The sequence below is a fragment of the Protomyctophum bolini genome (genome assembly GCF_963924005.1).
Source record: "Protomyctophum bolini genome assembly, chromosome: 16".
Lineage (NCBI taxonomy): Eukaryota > Metazoa > Chordata > Actinopteri > Myctophiformes > Myctophidae > Protomyctophum > Protomyctophum bolini.
Window position 1 is genome coordinate 25,918,788 of NC_137877.1, and position 22,585 is coordinate 25,941,372.

At 41.6% G+C, this 22,585-nt stretch overlaps 1 protein-coding gene across 1 annotated transcript in view; it reads right to left on the reverse strand.

Moving 5' to 3' along the window:
- Positions 1–4,059: 4,059 nt before the first annotated feature.
- pth2ra (parathyroid hormone 2 receptor a) overlaps positions 4,060–22,585 on the reverse strand; it is a gene marked incomplete at its 3' end in the record, with an annotated part of 38,372 nt that continues 19,846 nt past the window's right edge. The window contains exons 7-13 of the mRNA XM_080785715.1: positions 16,994–17,147; positions 15,897–15,957; positions 13,589–13,655; positions 11,248–11,342; positions 7,503–7,641; positions 6,421–6,462; positions 4,060–4,470 (exon numbers count right to left, since the gene is read on the reverse strand). Of these exons, the coding sequence (XP_080641841.1) occupies positions 4,060–4,470; positions 6,421–6,462; positions 7,503–7,641; positions 11,248–11,342; positions 13,589–13,655; positions 15,897–15,957; positions 16,994–17,147 (969 nt within the window). The remainder of the gene's footprint in view (positions 4,471–6,420; positions 6,463–7,502; positions 7,642–11,247; positions 11,343–13,588; positions 13,656–15,896; positions 15,958–16,993; positions 17,148–22,585) is intronic.

Consider the following 22,585-nt stretch of genomic DNA (forward strand, 5'->3'; position numbering starts at 1 on the left):
GACCCCTCATTTTGTATGCATCAGCCCCCACTTACAGGTCCATTTGGTTCCATTTGTACACTCTTGGTTCCTAACTTTCAATCACTTTGACCCCTTGGAACACCCTCAAGGACCCCTGGAGGTCTACACTACAGTAGTGTATAGCTCCTTCACCACATGCACGCTAATTATAATTACCTGCTTAGACCAATGATGTTCCAAGTGTTCGCGTTTCATTGCTGAATAGATGCAGAGAGACATTTCACAGTCTTGTAATTAGTGGCATTCATGATACGCATGTGCAATTACTGTGGTGGGAATAACCTATCATTCTAGGTTAAATAGAAGAATGCCAGGCAGCACTCATGGAAGTGTACTTCAGGTACTTTAATCTCTCCTGTCATCTCAATTAGACTTTTACAGAATGAGTACTGCTCACATTCTTTCTATGTCACGCATGAGGAACGGAACAGATGGTGTTTGTTGTTTACGGTACATGAATGTAATGTGTTGGTGTATGTGGGGATGTTGTCATTTGTATACCTAATCTGAAGGTGCAAATGTGTGCATTCTGTGTGTACTGTAGTGTAGTCTATAGCCCAGTGGTTACGCAATTAACCCTCACGAAATAATCATATTTGAACTGAGGAGTCTGAGGACCCCCCCCAAAATAATCATATTTGAACTGAGGACCCCCCAAAATAATCTTATTTAAACTGGGAACCCCCCAAAATAATCATATTTGAACTGAGAATCCCCAACGTGAAAAGCATTTGGAATTGTACTGTAGGAGTTGAAGCATTACATTTAGTTTGACTCAGTTCCACAGATAAATATTGTGAAAATAGACGTTCTACAAGCTCACAACGTCCCACAACGCAATGCTTTGTCAGGTACTTCAGCTTCTATACTTTAACTGTGCTTCAAACGTTTTGCCTCTCATATTATTGGACAATTTGGCCAATGTTTGACCAGTTTTTGTTAGGGTTGTCCCAATCCGATCACGTGATCGGAAATCGGGGCCAATCACGTCATTTTCAAATGATCGAAATCGGATCGGGAACAAAAAAATGTGATCCATAGTATACCCCAATATTATATCGATATCATGAATGAATCGATAGACTGGATATTGTCTGTGATTTTGGATATTGTACTATTTTGATATGGCATAAGTGTAAAATATCGGATTGGGAAAATCGGCAGATACTCAAAGATAAATGATCGGAATCGTATCGGGAGCAAAAAAGTAATCGGGACATCCCTAGTTTTTATAGTATAGTTTTTAATAACATTTTCAAGATTCAAGATTCAATAATTTATTTGCCATGTCAACAAGTTGATAGGAATTTGTCTTGGTTCATACTCAACATATACAGACAACCATAGATACACAAACAAGAAAGACAGTACAATACAAAAACAAAAACCAGCAGCATAGGAAATTACATCCAGTTTTTTAAAGTGCTATATGCATATACTATGAGTTCAGATGTCTAATGGCTACGGGGTAAGTGCTATCCCTGAAGCGACATGTAGAGCTCTGGATACTTCTATATCTCCTGCCTGATGGGAGGAGATTGAAGAGGTGATGTGCAGGATGGGAGTTGTCTGCAATGATTTTATATGCCTTCCTGATTATTCTGGTGGAATAGAGTGAGGAAAGTGTAGGGAGGCTGCATCCTATGTTTTTTGATGCGCGACGTACTACTCTTTCCAGCTTTGATTTGTCTTGAGAGGTTGTGTGACCAAACCAGACAAGCATGGAGAAGGTGAGAACACTTTCAATAGTGGCCCCATTTTAGGCAGTAATGGTGGTCTACTTTTGATGCACTAATAACTGCACTAACTCGGACGCGCTTTGGGTGGCTACAACACAACTTAATTTGTTATACAGTACGAGTACCACCTCATTTAGTCGTCAAAATGAGACACGGCAGGGTAATTAGTTGACATTTTAGGATATCGTCTCATCAACACCAACCACAGCAGCAGTTTCTCAGAAATAAATGACATCTCATTATAGCAGAGACATGAACTGAGCCCCTGCTGTTTAGACAGAATAGACACACTCGCACACTCAGTCACACACACACACACACACACGCGAGCGCACACACACCCAGCCATGATAGCTGTCTTATGTAAACTTGTTTTTCACTATATTATGTGTTGTATTTTATAAGTATACTTGCTGTGATCAGGGCAGAGACAAGAGAGTTTGCTCTCAATGGGCTTCCGTGAATAAAAAAGAAAATAAATAAAGAAACTTTAATTTCCCCGAAGGGCAATTGGTTTAGTTAGCATCCTGTGAACATAAAATAACATGAAATCACATTAGTAAAAATAGCAGACACTGCACTGCCTCAATGAACAAACATATTAATCAGTACAGCAATAAGAACAATACAATGACTGTCATAGCATATTACCAGCATAGCAATATACAAACAAAATAATGAAGCATAAACATACTGTAGGTAGGCCTACCTCAACTCAATTCAGCTTTATTGTCACATGACAGATGTAAGAAGAAAAGGTGGGCACATTCTTCTCCATCATTGCCGTTTCAAGAAAGCTGTAAAGAAATAGAAAAAAGGAGCAAACTCTGACATTTGGAGTATTGTATTCGCAGGGTGCAGGCAAAAAGAACGTGACAACGTTTCTATGTTAATGCATCTTCATCAGCCATGACTTGATGAAGATTTATTGACATACATTTTTTCCCTTGCTCCTGTACATTCTTTCTTCATGTCTACGAGTCTTGCTCCGGAAATGCACCAGACAGTCACCAGCCTGAACTTGGCTTGAGGCGCGGTGGAACCATGTACATCCTTCGGCTCTGGGCCGTCTGCATCTCAAAGGGAAGGCAAGTTTGCCAAATGATTTATCTTGGATTTGATTGTAATTAACACATTTTGATCACAAGGTATAGTTGTCCTGATTAATTAATTTTGCGCCATGCGCCTGTGGCTTACTGGAGGTTAGGGTTTGGGATAGTGTTAGTAATGGTCAGACTATCAGGAGGTCGAACCAATGCCATGCTAACTACAGTAGTCTGGTCTAGAGGAACTAGACTCTAGAGCGGATACGGAAACGATGCGCCCACCAATTGTCTGTACTTGTGAATTATGGGATGCGGAAGGGCGGTCCTTAAACCGTCCAGAACAATCAACACTTTTGGGGACAAAAGATGCAATTACTTACAAAAGGGAGTAATATTTAAAGTAATAATAATATTATTTTTTTACAGTAACTAGTAATAGGTAATATAATACAGTTTTTGAGTGGTGGCTAACCGCTCCATTACACAGCAATGTGTTTATGTATGTCTCTGTGTCTGTATGTCTGAGCATGGACAGCTGCAACACCTAAAGTGGCCAGTAGAGTACAGCACAGAGTGAAGTGGCACAGGGTACACTACACTACAGTACAGCCCTGGGCCGTTCCTGGTGCTCTGGATGTTCCGGGGACCCCCACACGGACCCCCGTGACCCCCACATGGTAACTGTCATTTCTCGACTGTTTAGGACGCAGGGCCGCTCGCCGGAACCGGGCCGACCCCCTGGGCGTGTTCCTGTGGGTCTGGATGTTCCGTTATTTTTCAATTAAATTAATTGTGCCTTTCACTATCAGAGGGTGATTTATACGATTTTACAGCTATAAATTATACAGTACTTGTCCATGCCACCAACCCAATGTTCTACAGCAGTGGTTCCCAAACTTTTTGCCCGAAACAAACCAAATTCCCAAAACATAAATGAGGCACTCTCCCAGGACCTAAACTAGTGAAAATAACAGATCTACAAGCTCACTATGCATCGCTTACTGCATTATGACCTTGTAGCCATTTTCACTATTCTTTTCTTCCAATTTATGGATTGTCTTAGATTTTTCTTTTATTTCATAAATCATTGAAATTTGGTTTAATAGTTTTGCTTTTTTTGGGAATGCTTTTTGAAAATGTTTTGAAATAATAATTAAAAAACAAATGTAGGAAACAAAAAACAAGGGGACCTAAAACAATGTGTCCGCGACCCACAAATGGGTCCCGAGACCCAGTGTTTGGGGACCAGTGTTCTACAGTGTTTCCTCTTCGTCGTCCGCTGTGGTACTGCTGCTCAGAACGGGTGGCGTTTCCTTCAGGGAGATATCCACCTGCTTGGGTCCGCTGTCTTCTGCCTCCTCCCGCATGGACGGTTGGAGGCTATCCGGGTCCGAGTTGCTGATCACGTAGCCTGGCAGAGTGGCGTGCACGCTGACCACTGGTGGGCCGCAACTTCGATAGACGCGACTGGAGACGAGTGTGGTGGAGCGGGTGGCGGGTCCGCCCCCAGCCAGGTGGGAGTGGCTACTGGCGCTGTTGTTGTTGTTGTTGAAGGCGCTTAGGACTGAGCGGTAGCGGCAGTGGCCCTGGCCACAGACCGTCGGGCCTTTCCAGCCAAAGTTCAGATTCCAGCGTGTCCATGTTTTCTTTATCTCCGTCTGTACCTAGTGTCATTCGGAGGAGACATTTGCTTGTGAATAGCCTTCTTTTGTTATCACAAAAGCAATGATAGTGCTGCATCACAGTCCCTTTCAGAACGACGAGTGTTGTATCCTGACTTTATTTTCCTCTTTCTAATTATTCGCCCCAAAATATTGTGTTTGTTGTCATGATTTGTCACGATCCGAGTTGGCTTCGTCCGTGGCGGAACCGTCTTTATATAAATACTTTTTGAAAAGCCTATGGAGAAAATGAACAGGGAATCATTTCCTGGGCCACTCGTCGTTCTGAACGAAAGGGGACTGCTGCGCTCTATAAGGATGTAAAGAAAAAAATCATTATTTGGCAGTTCAACAAACTATATTTTGTTTTCAGGTAGTTTTGCATTATTTAGACAAACTATAGTCAGTTATTGCAAAAGCGTAAGCTTATTTGTTAATCTACTGGACGCTAAATATTGAGAATTCGGTGGATGACAATAAGAATAAGGAAAACTTTATTGTCCATTACATTTACATAAAATAGAAATTTGTCTTTGGCACACCGGCAGTCAGTTACAACAATAAAACATTACATAAAATACACAGATTCATTAAAATACTATATAAAATGCATTCACATAAACACAGCAACAGTGATCATGAACAGTGGGTGTTAGGTGAACTATTTAAACATTTTCTTATTTAAAATGTCCACAGCAGTTGGCACAAACAAAGTTTTGTAACCCTTCTTTTTAGCTAGTTTTGCCCTAAGCCTCCTGCCCGATGGCAACAAGTCAAATTCAGAGATAAGAGGGTGGGTAGAATCATTGTAAATCTGAATTTCTTTTTTGGTTATGGAGCAGTAGTATACGTATGTCCTGAAGTTGCAATTGTTTATCTCCAATGATCTTACTTGCCTGGTTGACTACCTGGGTGAGCTTGTTTTTATCTCTAACTGAGAGATTCCCAAACCAGGACACGATGTTAAAAGTGAGAATACTCTCAGTGAGTGATCTATTCTACAGAGTGTATATAGATCATGGTCAGGGTGTGTTTACTAGCATTAAAACTTCTCAGTTTCCTGAGAAGATATAGCCGCTGCCTTGCCTTTTTGTAGATGTTATCTGCAATGCATTGGTCTGAAAGGTGAGTTTATTGTCTATGGTTGTTCCCAGATATTTAAAGTCACTGACCTGCTCCACTTCCTCCCCACTCAGTAACAGGCCTAAAGATGGACCCTGAGCCCTCTGCTCTTGACCCCCCTCCCAAACACAGCTCCTTGGTCTTAGTGACATTAAGGTCAAGGAAGCTGCTGTCAAACCAGGTGGCAATACGGTCGATGTTCTGGGAGTAAGACGGACTGGAAACGTCCTGCAGGCCATGTCATCAGCTTACTTTATGAGAGAGAACTCTTTGTTGTTGTATTTCAACTCATTTGTGTATAGGGAAAATAACAGAGGGGATAGAACGCACCCCTGTGTTAAATATGACGTAAATTAAACATCAAAACATTAAACGCCATTGACATTGAAGGGAAATTTTACGTCATATGTAAACGAGCAAATCAGCTAACCAAACACAGGCAGCAGGCATTCTGATTGGCCAATGGCCAGTACGAGATGATGCATGATGTATGATCATAAGAGATGATAATTCCACTAAATATGACGTATATTAAACATCAAAACATTAAACGCCATTGACATTGAATGGAAAACTTACGTCATATGTAAACGAGAAAATCGGCTAACCAATCACATGTTGGTGGGAGTGCTTGGCCAATAACCAACCACCTTATGTAGCAATGTCAAATGTCCGCTAACATAAATGGATGTACGATGACAAGAGCGCCCCTCATTTCACACGTGTGTGATTGTTTTATATTATATTGGTTGTCCCACAAAGCTTTTCTATTTCCACAAAAGTATATTTCGTGGTATTGAAGTGAAGACTGCAATTGAAGTAAGCACTCACCTCTCCATTGCAGTAGCAGTAAATGATGGACACAAAGAACCCCTGAAAGAAAGAGATCTCTGTTGTAAAAAGGCATGGTAAAATGGTGACACTGTCCTCCTCAATAGCTCAATTACTGTATTGTAACACTGTCCTCTTTTCTATCTTCTGGAATGATATATTTATTTCAATCTGCTTGCATTGAAGCATGACTCACTCCAACAAACACATCTGAAAGAGGCAGGTGACAGCAGGTCAGCCCATAGAGCCCAATTTTGAGTACCCTAACGTTTTATGTTAGAAATGTTGAGTATAGGTCCCCAGCATCTAGAAACTGGCCATGCTAACTTGCATATGTTGAGCAATTTAATTAAATAATCTGACCCATACCATTAACCTATATACGGCAAAAGAAAATCCCTCATGCTTTAAGTAGCATGTTCGTGTCAAACTAGGGGGTTTTCATGATTCTGAATCCATTCCAAGCATTGGTTTTGCACAAAAACACTCCTTGGGCTAAAAACGTCCACAGCCCCGGCAGTTGCTCAGGGGTAGAGTGACCGGATTTGAACCGCAAGGTTGGCAGTTCGAACCCGGGCTCCCCCATAGTTAGTGTCAAAGTGTCCTTGAGCAAGACTTTGAACCCCTATTGATCCCGCTGTGCAGGTTGGTGCCTTGCATGGTTTCCTCCAGCATCAGTATGTGAATGTAATGCACCTTGGATAAAGGCGGTATATACTGTAAATGCACCATTTACCATTTTACCGAAATGTGCTGATCTCATCACATTTGTGATCACGGCTATGGCCGTATTTAGCACAACGAATGTTAGCCCAACGACCTTGCCCTAAAGGGGTCAGATCGACATGGAATGAATTCTGTACTGGCCATATAAGGAGCATGTCTTGAGTGTACAGGATTTGATGAGGTCAGATCAACATATGGAATGTCAGAACAGGTCAGCTCCATATATGGAGATCTAAGGGTGGTAGCGGGGACATTCTTTCTCTTGAGTGTACAGGAATGATTTAAATGATTATTATGTTATTCTTTATCGAAAAATCAAAAAAAAAATTAACTCATGGACTAGAAAATGACTGCACCTGGAAGGAGTTGAAGAACAGCTCACAGTACATGCGGACCTCCCAGCTGGGTCCTTTGAACTTGTGCGGCATACCTACGAAGATTATGTAATGGACCCCGAACACCAACACCAGTACCAGGGTGGACTTGGCCAGCTTCCTGTGGACACACAAACAATAACATCATTATACACATCCACACAAACAAGGTGTTTTTCAAAATGCACTTGAAACAGACAGCAGGAGTGCATATTGATCCAGTGACGATACATGAAAGTGTGGTATCTGATGGAACCACATTTCATTAATATAGCCTAATAATGTTAAACTAGAAAATTCGCAATTTAAAAAAATTGCAGAGTGTGTTTGCCGCAGTGGCTTACATATGCCCCTCCCACTAATATTGCCAGCCAATTACAATTTCAAGTCAAACCTTAGATCATGTGTAAGTAATTCGGAGGGGATTTAACCCCCAAAATTCATGTTTTTGCGACAAACTGTTACATTTCTCGCATTTGCCGCGCCCCCTATAGATGAAAATGGAATTGCTTTTAGAACTTGGTTCATTAAACCACCCCGGACATGTGATTCAAATTTGGGATGGATTGGACATTCCGTTCGTGATTTATGGCATTTTTTGTGATATAGGCCCCTCCTACTAACTTCGGACGACGATTACGGCCGAACGATACGCACTATCAAAACTCCCAAGGAATCCAGGGGGAAAATAATTCTGATTTTACGACCTACGGATCAAGAGTTATAAGCCAAAACGTAAAGTTATAGCGCCACCATGAGGCCGACCGATAAAATTATAGGTTAAATAATTTTAGTGATAAGTATGAATTTATCCTCCAAGTTTTATAACTATAGTGCGTACAGTCTCCGAGGAAAACAATACTTGAATGTGAATTTTTGCATTTTCCCATTCATGTCAATGGGGAAATTTAATTCACTAATACATTTATATCAATTAAACTATACAACATTTCTCTTAACAAAATACAAGCACACGATTCCCAATTTGACATATGGCTCAAGTGCGTACAGTCAAAACTGGGAGGTATAATGCGGCAAACTTTGTCTTACTCCAGTAAAATAATAAAGTGTTACAGTTAAAGGGCAACCACACTAACTAGACAGACTAAATTGTTTCACATCTAAACTAGTAGGCCTGACCAACAGGACGTGTTTGGATAGACGCATGGGCACCATTCACAGCTTGCACTCTATGGTAAATAGCTATAGGCCTACTTTGATCTAGCTTGTTGATAGCATCATCTAGAGGTCTCGTGTTGTTCTTCATGTGAACACACCTAGTGACTTGGACCATTTGGTTTGGGTGTTAAACGACTGTTTGAAATGTGTATTGAGCTTCTTTATAAACTAGCCAGAACTGTCTATGTGGGGTCAGTGTCATGGCTCAGGCCATGAAGCTGTACTTTGTCTCTGAAAATAAATCTGGACTCCGAAACCCTGATTCATCTGCCTGTGCCTCCGGGCTTATTCTGAGTGTTTTAGTCTGTTTATGGGCTCTATAGGGAGAGGAAAAGCACTCCTCTCTCTGTTTAGCTCATTTACTTCAAAGTGGTGCGTCGAAACCGGTCATGAACAATAACATAATTATACACATCCACACAAACAAGATGTTTTTCAAAATGCACTTGAAACAGACAGCAGGAGTGCATATTGATCCAGTGACGATACATGAAAGCAACATGAGTTTGATGAGTCACCAAACAGACTGGCACTGATAATACAGTGTTAATGATTTCCTATTGACAAACTGACTTCCACAGATGGACATTAGTCACAATGGGATAAATAAAAACTAGGCCACATCAACAGCATGATTGGCCAAAGTGGCCATAATAACACAAATTAAATTGGTTAAATATGCATACATTAAAACCCTCTTACTTAACCAATTTCACTTTCAATTTTTTTCCAAAATAGCGAACATAGCCGCTCTACAAGCTCACAACACACCTTGTGAGTTTTTGTTCACCCATAACATAGGGTTGAGTGGTAAAATTACTGCACATATTGAGTGAACACAGAGGGCAGAAGCACTTTCCACAATGTACTTCTAGAATGCATAAATTATATATAGTACAAATTAAGTATGCCCACACACATACCAATACATTCATAATACACTTGTCTGTAGCAGCCTATTTTTTCTTAATATTATTATTATTAACACACACACTCGACTCTTCCGCGACCAGTCGTTGCAAGACACACAGATATAAAGCATGTAATTGTGGACAAAATCATATCCAACGATAATACAATTTCTAGTCTTGGGTCTGAGAGGCTAAATCTCATCAAATGGTGGGCCGTGGCTCAAATGCCGAATAAATAATGGCCAGGTTGAAAACCACTGGAGTGGTGTGATTTTTGTATTTTTCTCCAGTTTTTCATGTGTTTATGAGGTGACAGTACTTCATTAGACCCATTGTTATGTGCAATGACCCTAACCCTAAGGCCTGACTCACACGTGCACAACAGATTGATGTATAGCTGATGCATGAGACTTATTGACGGATGCAAGTTCGCAATTCATTTCCAATGGGAGTCACATGGTTTGACACAACATTTTTGTTGTATGAGGGGGTGGGGGGCAGTCGAAACACAGGCGAAAGCCGTACAACACAAATGTTGTGTCAAACCATGTGACTTCCATTGGAAATGCATTGGGGCAAGATGTAAACAAACCCTTTCATACATCTAGTATGCATCAATGAATGCTAGATGCGAAGGCCTAACCCTAACAGTGATATAGTGACATCACATTATCACCCTAACCCCTCCCTCTTTATCATACAACAACGCGGATATCTATTCTAAGTCCGAGCATAGACATGGTAACGCCCCGCCTGCCTCTGATTGGCCTACCGACACTGCCCGTCTTGCCTGTCCTCTGAGAAGCAAGGGTACTCCGTGGTGGGAAAGAATACAGTACAAAATAATGGCAACCCGCGACAGTAACTTGTAACTTTAATTTTTGTAGAAGAGGCAAACTAATATTGTTTGTGCCTTTTGCTTTGATTGAATAATTGATTGAACACGTATCGTATGTAGTGTACTATGATTTGATTTGGCTGTGTTCTAAATTAAAGTGTTAGTGTTGATTATTGTGTATTAATCTAATTATAGTAAACTACTAAAAAAGATAAAGATCAAGGTATTAATCTAATTATAGTAAACTAATACTGTTATACTAAAAAAGATAAAGATCAAGTACAATAATGTTTCAAGTTTACACATGTATACAAATAAACAGGCCAACAGCATAAACAATATTAGTTTGCCTCTTCTACAAAAATAAAAGTTACTGTTGCGTGTGCCATGCTGTCATTATCGTACTTGTATTATTTATTTATTTCCCACCACTGAGTAACCTCACGGCAGACTATCCAGCATGTATCTTCCACCTCAGAGTAAACTCTGGTAAGGCCAGCAGTGTCGGTAGGCCAATCAGAGACAGGCGGGGCGTTACCATGTCTATGCTCGGACATAGAACAGCTGTGGGTGCGGCTTCAGTTCAGGTGGATCACCCACCAGGCAGACCAGGCATACTTAATGAACTGGTGGGCATGTCCGCGTAAAAACGACATTTTAACAAATACTGTACACTTTTTTGAAAAACGTATTCCTCCTTATATAATACCTGATGATCATGTTTTAGGGTGGAAAAAAATATGGCACTCCATCTTTAAAGGGTTAAGCATAAGTTGAGAAGGTCAGCATTGTCACCCACCTGTACTGTTTCCTGCTGTCATATCTCCCTGCATTTGTCTCTCGGATCTTGGTTGCCAGAACTCTCACAATGTTCAGAAACAGGATGAAGTTGAGCTAAAAAGAAGATTTTTTTTTAACTATTACAATTTGGGTATGGTATTTACTATTTTTTTTCTTGTTTTGTTGTTCTGCTGGATCTGTATCCACACTTTTCCTGGGCTGTGTGTGCTCCACTTCCTGTCGATTTCATTGGATATCATTGGTCATCTGACCAGTTTCATTGGATTTCATTGGATCAAATCGACAGGAAGTGGAGCACACACAGCCCAGGAAAAGGTTGGATAGCCTGGTAAAACCACTCCCCCTGCTGGACAACATTTGTACAGGAGGAGGGAACTTGAGAACTCAGTACTGCCGCAATCTGGCGGAGTCAGGTTAGGATCTGTATGCTCACCATGGTTTAAAAAAATGGTAATTTGTAAAATTTATATAGTGCGCTTTACATAGATTGTGCATTACATTCACCCATTCACACGCACATTCATACACCAATGGTGGCGGAAACCATGTGCAAGACACCAACCAGCACATCAGGAGCAATTAGGGATTCAGTGTCTTGCTGAAGGACATTTTGACACTAACTCTGGGGGAGCCCGGGTTCGAACTGGCAACCTTGCGGTTACCATCCAGCCACTCTACCCCTGAGCCACCGCCACCCCTAAAACGACTCAGGGTACCAATGTGGTCAATTTACCGGTAGTTTGCAGGTCATTCCATGTATTAGGGCCACAGAAGCTAAAAGCAGATCTACCAAGTTCACAGTTAACTTTTGGTACCTTGAATTTGGGGAAATTTTGTTCTTCATGTGAACACACCTAGTGACTTGGACCATTTGGTTTGGGTGTTAAACGACTGTCGAGCTTCTTTATAAACTAGCCAGAACTGTCTATGTGGGGTCAGTGTCCTGAAGCTGTTAGGCTGAAGGGTGCATGGCTCAGGCCATGAAGCTGTACTTTGTCTCTGAAAATAAATCTGGACTCCGAAACCCTGATTCATCTGCCTGTGCCTCCGGGCTTAGTGTTTTAGTCTGTTTATGGGCTCTATAGGGAGAGGAAAAGCACTCTCTCTGTTTAGCTCATTTTGTTTTTTTGTTTTGTAACACCCAGTGCTGGTAAAAATAGCACGCACACAAGCACACGCATGCTATACTTATGCAATGAGTCCAATCTGGGTGAAATTCACATTGGAAAATTAATATAACGGCACAGTGAGCACGGACAGCCACAGACATGCCGGTCTGACAGACAGAGAGACAAGAAAGGCTGTTGATGATGATTATTATTACCACTGTAACTCGCTGATCAGCATATGTTGACAGAGACTCAGCCAATTAAAGTTTCCCGTAGGCCCTTTGCTGCAAGCACCTATATCCGCATCCATTTGCGTCGTGGTATTAATTAAATTAAATTAAATGTATTAATCAATAGGGCCTTTTATCATTGTAGAGTTTTAAGCATTTGGTGTGGTGAACTGTAAATTAACTTCTTTCTATATGTGAAACTGAAAGCAACTAACATCAGTTAACTTCTGACATTTAACAAGGAGTGAAGCAATGCGTACCAAGTTGGCAAGTTTCGTTTATAATTATATATATCGCGCTGTTTGCTTGAAGATCTGTCCTGCAGAGACCCGCCTGTCAAAATTAACTGCTCTACAAGCTCATCGCGGCTGTTGTACATCATTTAAAGCTTGGGAATCCTCTGTGCAGGCTATGATGACATTTTTCGATATTTCCTGTTGCCTTATGGTGTGGAATGGGCATGGATGTTAGGCGACATCAGGCGAATCGCTTGGGAAAAATGCGGAAAGGATACACTCGGCGATCCGCACAAATTAAGTGATTACACCAGGTTCTCTGAATAACACGGGACCTAATCGTAGGTTGAGAGGACGGATTAATACGATATCAATACGCATCTGTTTCCGCATCATTTACACTGTGGCGTATTTCTCCTTTGTGAATGAGGACCATTGGCTGTAATACAGGCCTTATCGGGGCGCAGTCGCAAGTTAACCCAGTTCATACTGTATGATATCCAGTCGGCACGTCAAATATCAAACGTGCTAGATGTTCAGAAATGGTCGGGGAGGCGTCGGCGAGCGCTTTTATCGGCGCTGGATCTTCTCGCAGCTCCTTTCACACACAGCGAGCAAAACCTCACCGATCAAAGCCCGATTTTACGTCAGATCGGGGGTTTTGTCGGCGAGCACCAAAAATGCTCCCCGACAGCATAATCGGAGCAAATATCAGCAGTGTGTACGAGCCATTACTGTGCACTCATATTCAAATAAACACTTACCCCAATGGCTGTCAGGATGGGCACCTGATAGATCCACTTAATGTTGCCTGCACTTAGCTCCCAACACCTGTGGTTAGGACGAAATACATAGAGGAGAGAGGAGAGGAGACAACCATGTGAAGGAGTACAAAAGCATTATTCAACCTGTTCTGTTGTACTGTTCTGCATGTTTCTACACCAAACTGTCCATGCCTAACAGAAACAAACTTTTCAGTATTACCTGTATTACTTCTATATCGGACTTCCTACACCCACACTTTCTGAAATGAACAATAAGGCCATCACACGGCAAGCACTATAACACCTGTAACACACCTGTATCTTCTTTAACCTCATGACATCTGGACAAAGATACAGAACCTTGCCATGGAAAAAGGTCTGTTTTAGTAGGCGCCGTTCACACCTGAGGCCTCGTACACGAAATCGAGATCGAAACGAAATCGCTCTCTCTGTTCCGGGGGGAGAGGGGGGCAGAGCAGCTCGCAATTCATTTTCAATGGGAGTCACTGGGTTTCATAGAGCAGCTCTGCTCCATGGGGGGGGGGGGGGGGGGGGAGGCTCAGGAGAGCAGAACACAGCCATGGAGCAGTGGGAACATTGTGTTCATACCAGCTTGACAGTCCAAAAGCTGGTCTCCAGTCTGATTTCTACAGTGGGAACATTGTGTTCAGACCAGCTCGGCGGTCCAAAAGCTGCTCTCCAGTCAGATTTCTCTCTCCATGTCCTCGTCGATCGCTCCATGCAAACGCCACATGCATTTTGTGGGATAGATTCTGCCAATTACTTGTTCGCCATGTCTTCTCCCCATGCACCTAGTAATGAGCGATCAGCAAAGAGCCAACATGTCTCACATTAGGCTACATCTAGCTTGGTTGAATAACACAATATATATAACGTTTGACATTTGAGTCAACATTATCAGGGAAATATCCAAAGTCAGTGGGCTCCAGCGGCATGTCCTTGTCAAAGTTGTCCTCCTCGTCCTCCTCTGCCTCATCTCCAGCATGCTCTTCCTCTTCCCCAGCTTGTTCTTCCTCCATCCCCTCAGCCGGCTCAGACTCCATGACCATGTTATCATTATCAATAATATTAGGCCATCGACCTTGTCCTCTTTCTTTTCTTAAGTATTTTTGAAATGTTTGCTCACACAAACACGCACGCACGCACACACACTCACACAGACACACACATATAGACACACACACGTACACACACACACACACACACACAGGCCAGGGAGGAGGGCTTGTACAGGTCCCCAGTACTACAGCACGAGTACAGTACAGCACCACTCACTTCAGACTGGTCTGATTTTTCTATATTGTACAGTGTCCGGGTAGCTCAGCCTCAGTCGGTAGAGCACTCGTCTTTCAACCGCAATGTCATGGATTCAATCCCGGGCACTGCCAACTCAGTGTATGAGAAGCACGGCTTGAAGTGGTGTGGTAAGTACTGGGAGCTGATGGCGCTCCACCCCAGCAATCCATCTCCCAGGGGTCTAGCGCATTGTGAAAGGGGGATATACTACTACACCCTGGGTGATACTTACTGTATGTAGGACTTTCGGCCTCTTTTTCCGTCATTTAAAGTGTATCACTTTGGAGATTTTGTATGTATTTTTAGGTAACATAGATGTACTATTGTTGTCTGTTTTATGATGTATGATGTAGCATGGTTGGCCAGTTCCCACTTGAAAAGGAGTGTGTTTTTACTGGTTAAATAAAGGTTAAAAGTGCTCGAAGTGCTTGAAACTATCGTACTATGGTAACAATAGTAGCATACAGAAGACAGACATCAGCAGGGCTTCCATTCAAACTCTTGTACAGTATAGTGCCAAAAGATAACAACACAGCTGGCTGTGTTTTGGCTGATTTATGCTGTGTTGATGCTTAACATTCGTTATCACTCCCAATCCCAATTAGAGTCTAATTATTTTGACTCAGTCCAGGTGTGTGACTTTCAGTCATCACCATCCACCACCCCACAATGCTTCTATTTTGGAACAGAATGTGCACACAGAGCTGTCGTATTTCAATGAAGATCAGTGTGCTCCAAGTTTCCATTTTAAAATGATGACCCAAAATTGCATTAGAAAACAAAACAGAATATTTTAACCTTTTCTGTGAACACCATGGACTCTCAACATTACAACAATTGCATTCATTCACATTTTTTAACCCATTAAAACATGTAAAACATTGTTCTAAACCACCGTTGAAAATCCTATGAGCTTTCCGAAAAAACTATTATTGCTTTGTATATAGTTAAAATCTAAAATTATCTAATTAGGACTTAATTGTTAACTAACCTTGCATCTGCCAGTGTCGCCCTGACAACAGCCCACGCAGCCACAAAGAGAGCTGGAAACCCTGTAATGACAAAAGACAGTAAGAAGCGTTTACCTGTCCTGGTGGATCTGTAGTAGTAAGTGGTTTTTTCAAACATATTACAATTCTACAAGCTCACAATGTGTCGCAACGTGACCATATTTGCCTCTGAGATGTACTGTCCATTATTTTGGGCAATTCCAAATGGTGGACATTCAGCTCACATCTGTCTGATTTTGACTCTATTTAGAATACAGGCTATTCTACTCTATTTAGAATAAAATAGAGTAGAAGACCCTCGGCTGCGCCTCGGGTCTGCCTACGCCCCCAGCCAGTGTAAAATACCCGGTAACCTGAGACCTCTCGTGGCTTATTGCTTAAATATATAACTCGTATTTCGTCGGACTCTGATCAATGGGCCTGGCTCTGGCGTGGTATTTTATTGGCTCAAAACTAAGTCGGACAGTGTTGTAAATTAGGCTACTTCAACCCAGACCCAGTGCCCACCTCTAAATGTTGTCTGTTTTGTTGTGTCAGTGAATGGGATCTCAGGAAAAAGACGCTCAACTTGAGAAATGATGTCAAATCCGCTCTCTTTTTTTTCTTCCTTTATTTTGGCCCAAAATGATTTTTTATATAATCCGTTAATCAAAGACCAAATAATTAGCTGGCGTTAATTACCTCGCGCTGCGCAAGGGTATAGGCTATTCACTAGAATGCTCTCAACATCACGAACTTGTGGGTTTGGTAAACTGAAAAGAAAAAGAAAAGGTTGAGTTGTCCTGTTGAGTTGAAATGGTGCCCGCTGCCTTTAATTAGTTGGAATGTAACATTTAGAAGACAATGGCAAGTCGTCGGCGGGTGGGAGAGGTGTGAAGATCATTAGAAAAACACGGTCATCCTGACCATTCAGCCGTCAGAGTAGTAGGTGAGTTGAGTTCAGACATGCTAGTGTATAGACATATAGCGCTTTTCTCCAAAGCGCTATATTATACACTGTCCTGCATATCTGTGCGCTGCCTCTCTCTCTCTCTCTCTCTCTAGTCTAATGTGATGTACTGAGAGTTTTTCTACTCACCCCACCCAATGAGTGTGAATCCCCACAGGTATTTGCTGTCTGAGAGGAAGGCCATGAAGATAAGGCTATGGAGATAGAGACCTTCCACCAGGATCCAGTAATAGTTGGTGGAAAGGAAATAGATGAAAAGCAGCACTGCCACCTTGCAGCCAATCTAGCGAAGAAACATAACACACACAACCTGCTTGATGACATGATGTATGGAGATGTATGTGTTTTAAATACATTATTGAGATTCTAATACATGCCTAATGGCCCCTACACACTGTAGGAGTTTTAAAGTTGTCTGCGAGTCATCAGATCGTTATGTATTTCACACTACAGGAGTCTTTTTTTTTTTAAATCGGCTGTCATATTATCTTTGTGGCTTTCACACTAATGGCCCCTACTCACTGTAGGAGTTTTAAAGTTGTCGGTGAGTCATCAGATCGCTATGTATTTCACACTACAGGAGTCTTCTTTTTTTAAATCATATTATCTTTGTGGCTTTCACACTAAACGATTGATCGCCGACTAGGGATCACACACTGCAAGAGTTCACCAAGATCAAGGTCAATGTTTCTTTATTTTGTCTCCCAAGGGAGAAATTTGTCTTGGACCCCAAGGACCCGCCCTGCAGCATACAGATACAATACAATACAATACAATACAATACAATACAATACAATACAAAACAATACAATACAAGACAACAAAGGCGACAAAGTGACCCATAAAACATTAAAAAAACCACACACCAACATACCTAGTGCAAAAGAGGAATAACATCACCTCATAACCTTCGACCCCTACCATGTCTGCCCTCTGCAAGGACAATGTTAAGGAGTGTGATTGACAGAGGGACAAAGGAATGCTTGTACCTATTGTATTTGCACACATGGACCTCTTACCTCCTACCTGATGGCATTAGCCGATACTCAGGGTTACAGGGTATAGTACATAGGAGGGGTCAGACATAATTTTCTTAACCTGTCCAATGGTGGCCTGCTCAAAGATGACCTGGGGGGTGATCAGAGGTGTAGACATACCCATGATCTTCCCTGTCATTTTGGTTAATCTAAGGATCTCAGATTTGTATTTTACAGTTAGGTTTCCAAACCAGCTGGTGATACCATATGTAACTGTTGCCACTACAAGTCATATAATTTGTTTATTTCTAAAAGGTCTAAGTTCATAATGAAGAAGTTCATAATTAAGTTACAGTCATGTTAAAACATTATTTCATGTCTTTTTCTTGTCAAGTTGTAATGCTTTTATTTTGAAGGGTCAATGCCACATTCTGTGTCTCGTTTGGTCTGCTCTCATCATCTCATGTCAATTGGTACACAGAAGTTTTGTATATGCAATCAAGCTACAAGCAACAGAAGCAGCAAGGTGCAGCAGCTCCGTTTGCACTGGTCACACAAAGACACTTTAAAGTTACAAGAGACTGTTGAAAGAAAGGTTATAAGGACCTAAGACTGAAGAGATTTCCTTCCTTGTTTATGCACGCAGCCAACGAGGTATTTGTTGTTTGTTTGTCTGTATTTTACTTATGTGAAATGTTTGCATCTACATGCTGTGCTAGCCCTACAAGCAGAACCCAATGCTATTGAAGTTTCTGACATTTTTGAGACCCAGAGCATGGGGTCCTATTCCACCTCCACCCTGCCACCGGGTACGCACACATAAATAAACGCAAACACCTTCGGATACGTCCTTCTGCGCTCTTTGAGGACTTTTTTTCGTTTGAGGGCTTCTGAATGTGTGAACTTTAAGTACCTATAAATACCGCTGCGAATATCTCCTGTGGCGCGGAAGCCATTAAGTATTTTTGAGTGGTGCAACCACTCCTACAACCAGCAATGTCCGTATATGTACCTGTTAGTGTACCTCAATTCATTTCAATACGAAAACAAAGTAACGCACAGGGACCCTACGGGTCAGCCCGGTTCGGTTCGGATTGGGCTGACCCAGGGGGTTCCGAGAGGGGCTAATGCTGTGCATGCCATGGTGTCGTTTTATGTTAATTGTAACGTGCTTGTTTTATTGTATTGTTTATACTTTATAGTTTTCACGGTGTGTTTGGAGGATTGAAGATCGCCTTCAAATAAATCAGTAGAGGAAACCATTTGTGTCTGTCTGTGCTCGGAGGGAGTTACACCATACCAAGATGTGATCCAGACCCGATACATATACAGTAGGTACATCATTTGTTTTTTATTCTAATTCATTTTGACATCTCAAGCACGTGCAGGATGCCGTGATACAAGTACGAGACCCACACAGGGCGCATCTCTCTCTCTCTCTCTCTGCATGCACGCCACACACACACACGCACACGCACACACGCACGCACGCACAAAAAAACACACAGCGGCAATGCGGTTTTATCAACATTATTCAACTGAAATGCGTAACGGCAATATTGGGCTAATATACCAATATGTAGGACACAGGGATTTACCGACAGAATGAAGGTTATATATCTTATCATCTGATCAATCATCTATCCAGACAGAATGAAGGTTATATATCTTATCATCTGATCAATCATCTATCCAGACAGAATGAAGGTTATATATCTTATCATCTGATCAATCATCTATCCAGACAGAATGAAGGTTATATATCTTATCATCTGATCAATCATCTATCCAGACAGAATGAAGGTTATATATCTTATCATCTGATCAATCATCTATCCAGACAGAATGAAGGTTATATATCTTATCATCTGATCAATCATCTATCCAGACAGAATGAAGGTTATATATCTTATCATCTGATCAATCATCTATCCAGACAGACGGACCGACCGATCGCTTTTATCAGCGCTGGATCTTCTCGCAGCTCCTTTCACACACAGCGAGCAAAACCTCGGAGATCAAAGCCCAATCTTGCGTCAGATCTGAGGCCCATCACTACAAGTACAGACCCTTCAAAGAATTCCTTCAGGCAAAACAATGTGGTGTGTCTGTGGAACAGGACTGTGTACGTAACCAGAAAAAGTACTCACATTTTGTACTTAAGTAAAAGTATCAATAGTGCCGTGTAGATATACTTCCAAATTTACCTGAGTAAAACAAAAGTATTGCCATCAAAATGTACTTAAAGCAGGGCTTGACATTAAGGCTTGTCCTGTTGTCTGGGACAACCAATAAATACATGTACTGTATACACACATATATTTAACAACCCAATTCATCATTGCTTAAGTTAAAGGAAGACATGAAAATAGAGCAAATAAAAACAATCTTGGCAATAACAGAAATAAAATCAATACAACTGGTAAAACCGGTACTTTAACAAACAAAAAACATCCAAAGGCCCACAACGGGCTGGATTGCCACAAAGGTGCTAGGACAGACAGCCAGAGTTGTGTTGACTCAATGCATCAACACCGCCCCTCCTCGTACCTCCTAAATATGATCATTTTATATGACCTCCTAAAGTGGTTAATGTTTGGACTGAGTTGCACCTCCTTACTCAGTCCGTTTGGCAGACTAAATTATGATGTCATGATGAATATGTATTTAACTGTGGACCCCTAAATGAATATGTATTTAACTGTGGACCCCCATCTGAAAGAATATGTATTAATATGTATTAATAATAATATTAATGTATTAATATGTATTTAACTGTGGACCCCCATCTGAAAGAATATGTTGCGCCATTAGTAAGTGTGTTTGTAGGCTACTGTATGATTAAAGTGGTTAAATATATTGTTAATAAATGTTGCTGGGGACCCCCTGTACTCCCCTCAAAGACTGCTGGGGGTCCCGAAACCTAACCTGACGCTGCCAGATCCAAAAAGCTTGCTACACAAATTTGTTTCACAGCTTATTTGGATCTGGGATCGCGGAAGCAAATTCGATGACGGGGCTGTTCCTTTTTCTCAAGATACATGGTAGATGATTGGATGGGAGCGTCTGTCTATCACCGTGTGGGCGTGCAAACACAACCAATCATATCGACGTGTCTATATACCGTCACATCCGCATCCCGCCTTTAGCTCACGCTGATTGGTTCGGTACGAAGCAGATCTGACTCAGGGCTCAACTCCGTCAGAGATCCCAGATGAGTGTTGTGTTGGGGAATATGTTTCCGCAATACCGCCCTCATCTGGCAGCGTCAGGTTACCCGAAACCCACTTTGAGAAGCAATACCATAGGGTTAAGAAAAATCACACATTTTTTTTAAAGTTCCCACATATTGTTGCTGTTAAACATCTGCATTACTAATACCTTCATTCCAGTCAGAGCTCAGTCCCCTGTCTTCTAATGTCACCCACACAGCACGCAACCTGGGTGTCATCTTTGATTCAGATCTCTCATTTATTCCCCAAGTCACACGTTGTTCAGACATGCTATTATCAGCTTCGGAATATAGCCAGAATCAAATCCTTTTTATCAATAGCAGACCTGGAAATGGTAATTCAAGCTTTCATTTCATCTCGTTTAGACTTCTGTAATAGCGTATACTCTGTCCTCTGCAAAACATCAATTTCCTGCCTCCAAATAGTTCAGAATTCAGCTACAAGATTACTAACTAACACTAAGAAACGAGATCACATTACACCTATCCTAGATGCACTACATTTATACGCGTTACTTTTAGAATAGATTTTAAATTTTTATTGATAACTTTTAAAGCCCGGCAGGGATTGTCTCCCAGCTACATTAAAGCCTTGCTGTCCCCCTACGAACCAGGGCGCTGCCTTAGATCCACGGAAAAGGCCCTCCTGAAAGTCCACCCGTCTCGCCTCGTTTCACGGGGCGATCGGGGCGTTTGCAGTTCGGGCACCCACTCTGTGGAATGCCCTACCTGAGGAGCTGAGGCTTGTAAAATCAGTGTCCTCTGTCAAGGTCTGTCTCTCCACAGACCATGTCAGCCCTGGCCACTCCCACTTCTTCCAATTCTCCCTTTCTCTGGAGATAGACATTAAAGTGTTGGGATATTAATATTCATAATTAGGGCTTATATATCCCTTAAAAATACATAACACCAACTATCCACATAAAAACAGAATATGTATGGAATGCTAACGTGTTGCGTAGGCCTCATGCACGGAACGTGCAAGGAATGTGAATGAAGTGCACACAATGTTCACACAGGCAGACATTAGCAGACTGTCTACAGTCTAGGCTGGAAAGAAAAAATCTTAACAGACCACTACAATTTAATCCAATTAATAGAGCAGCCCACTAGAATCACTAGCCATTCAGCAAACCAGATAGATTTACTCTTTTCAAATAAAGTAGAAAGAATCACTAAAACATATAATTCCTTAACGGGCCTCTTGGACCACTATATAATATTCTTCTCCAGAAAACTCTCTAAACAATGTCAGTAATTACTGCTACTTGATCAATGCAGCCTACTGCGCCTGCTGGCCAAGTGGTCCAGGCACATGCCACATAGGCTCTAGCCTGAGTCCCGTTCATGACGACCTTTGCTGCATATCGCTCTCCTTCTCTCTCTCCCTCTTTCATGCCTGTCTTCACAGTATCAATGTGAGGCAAAAAGCCAAAAAAAAATAACAAATATATATATATATTTAAAAAAAGAATGCAACCTACTGAATTTCTCCATGACAATATAACGTTT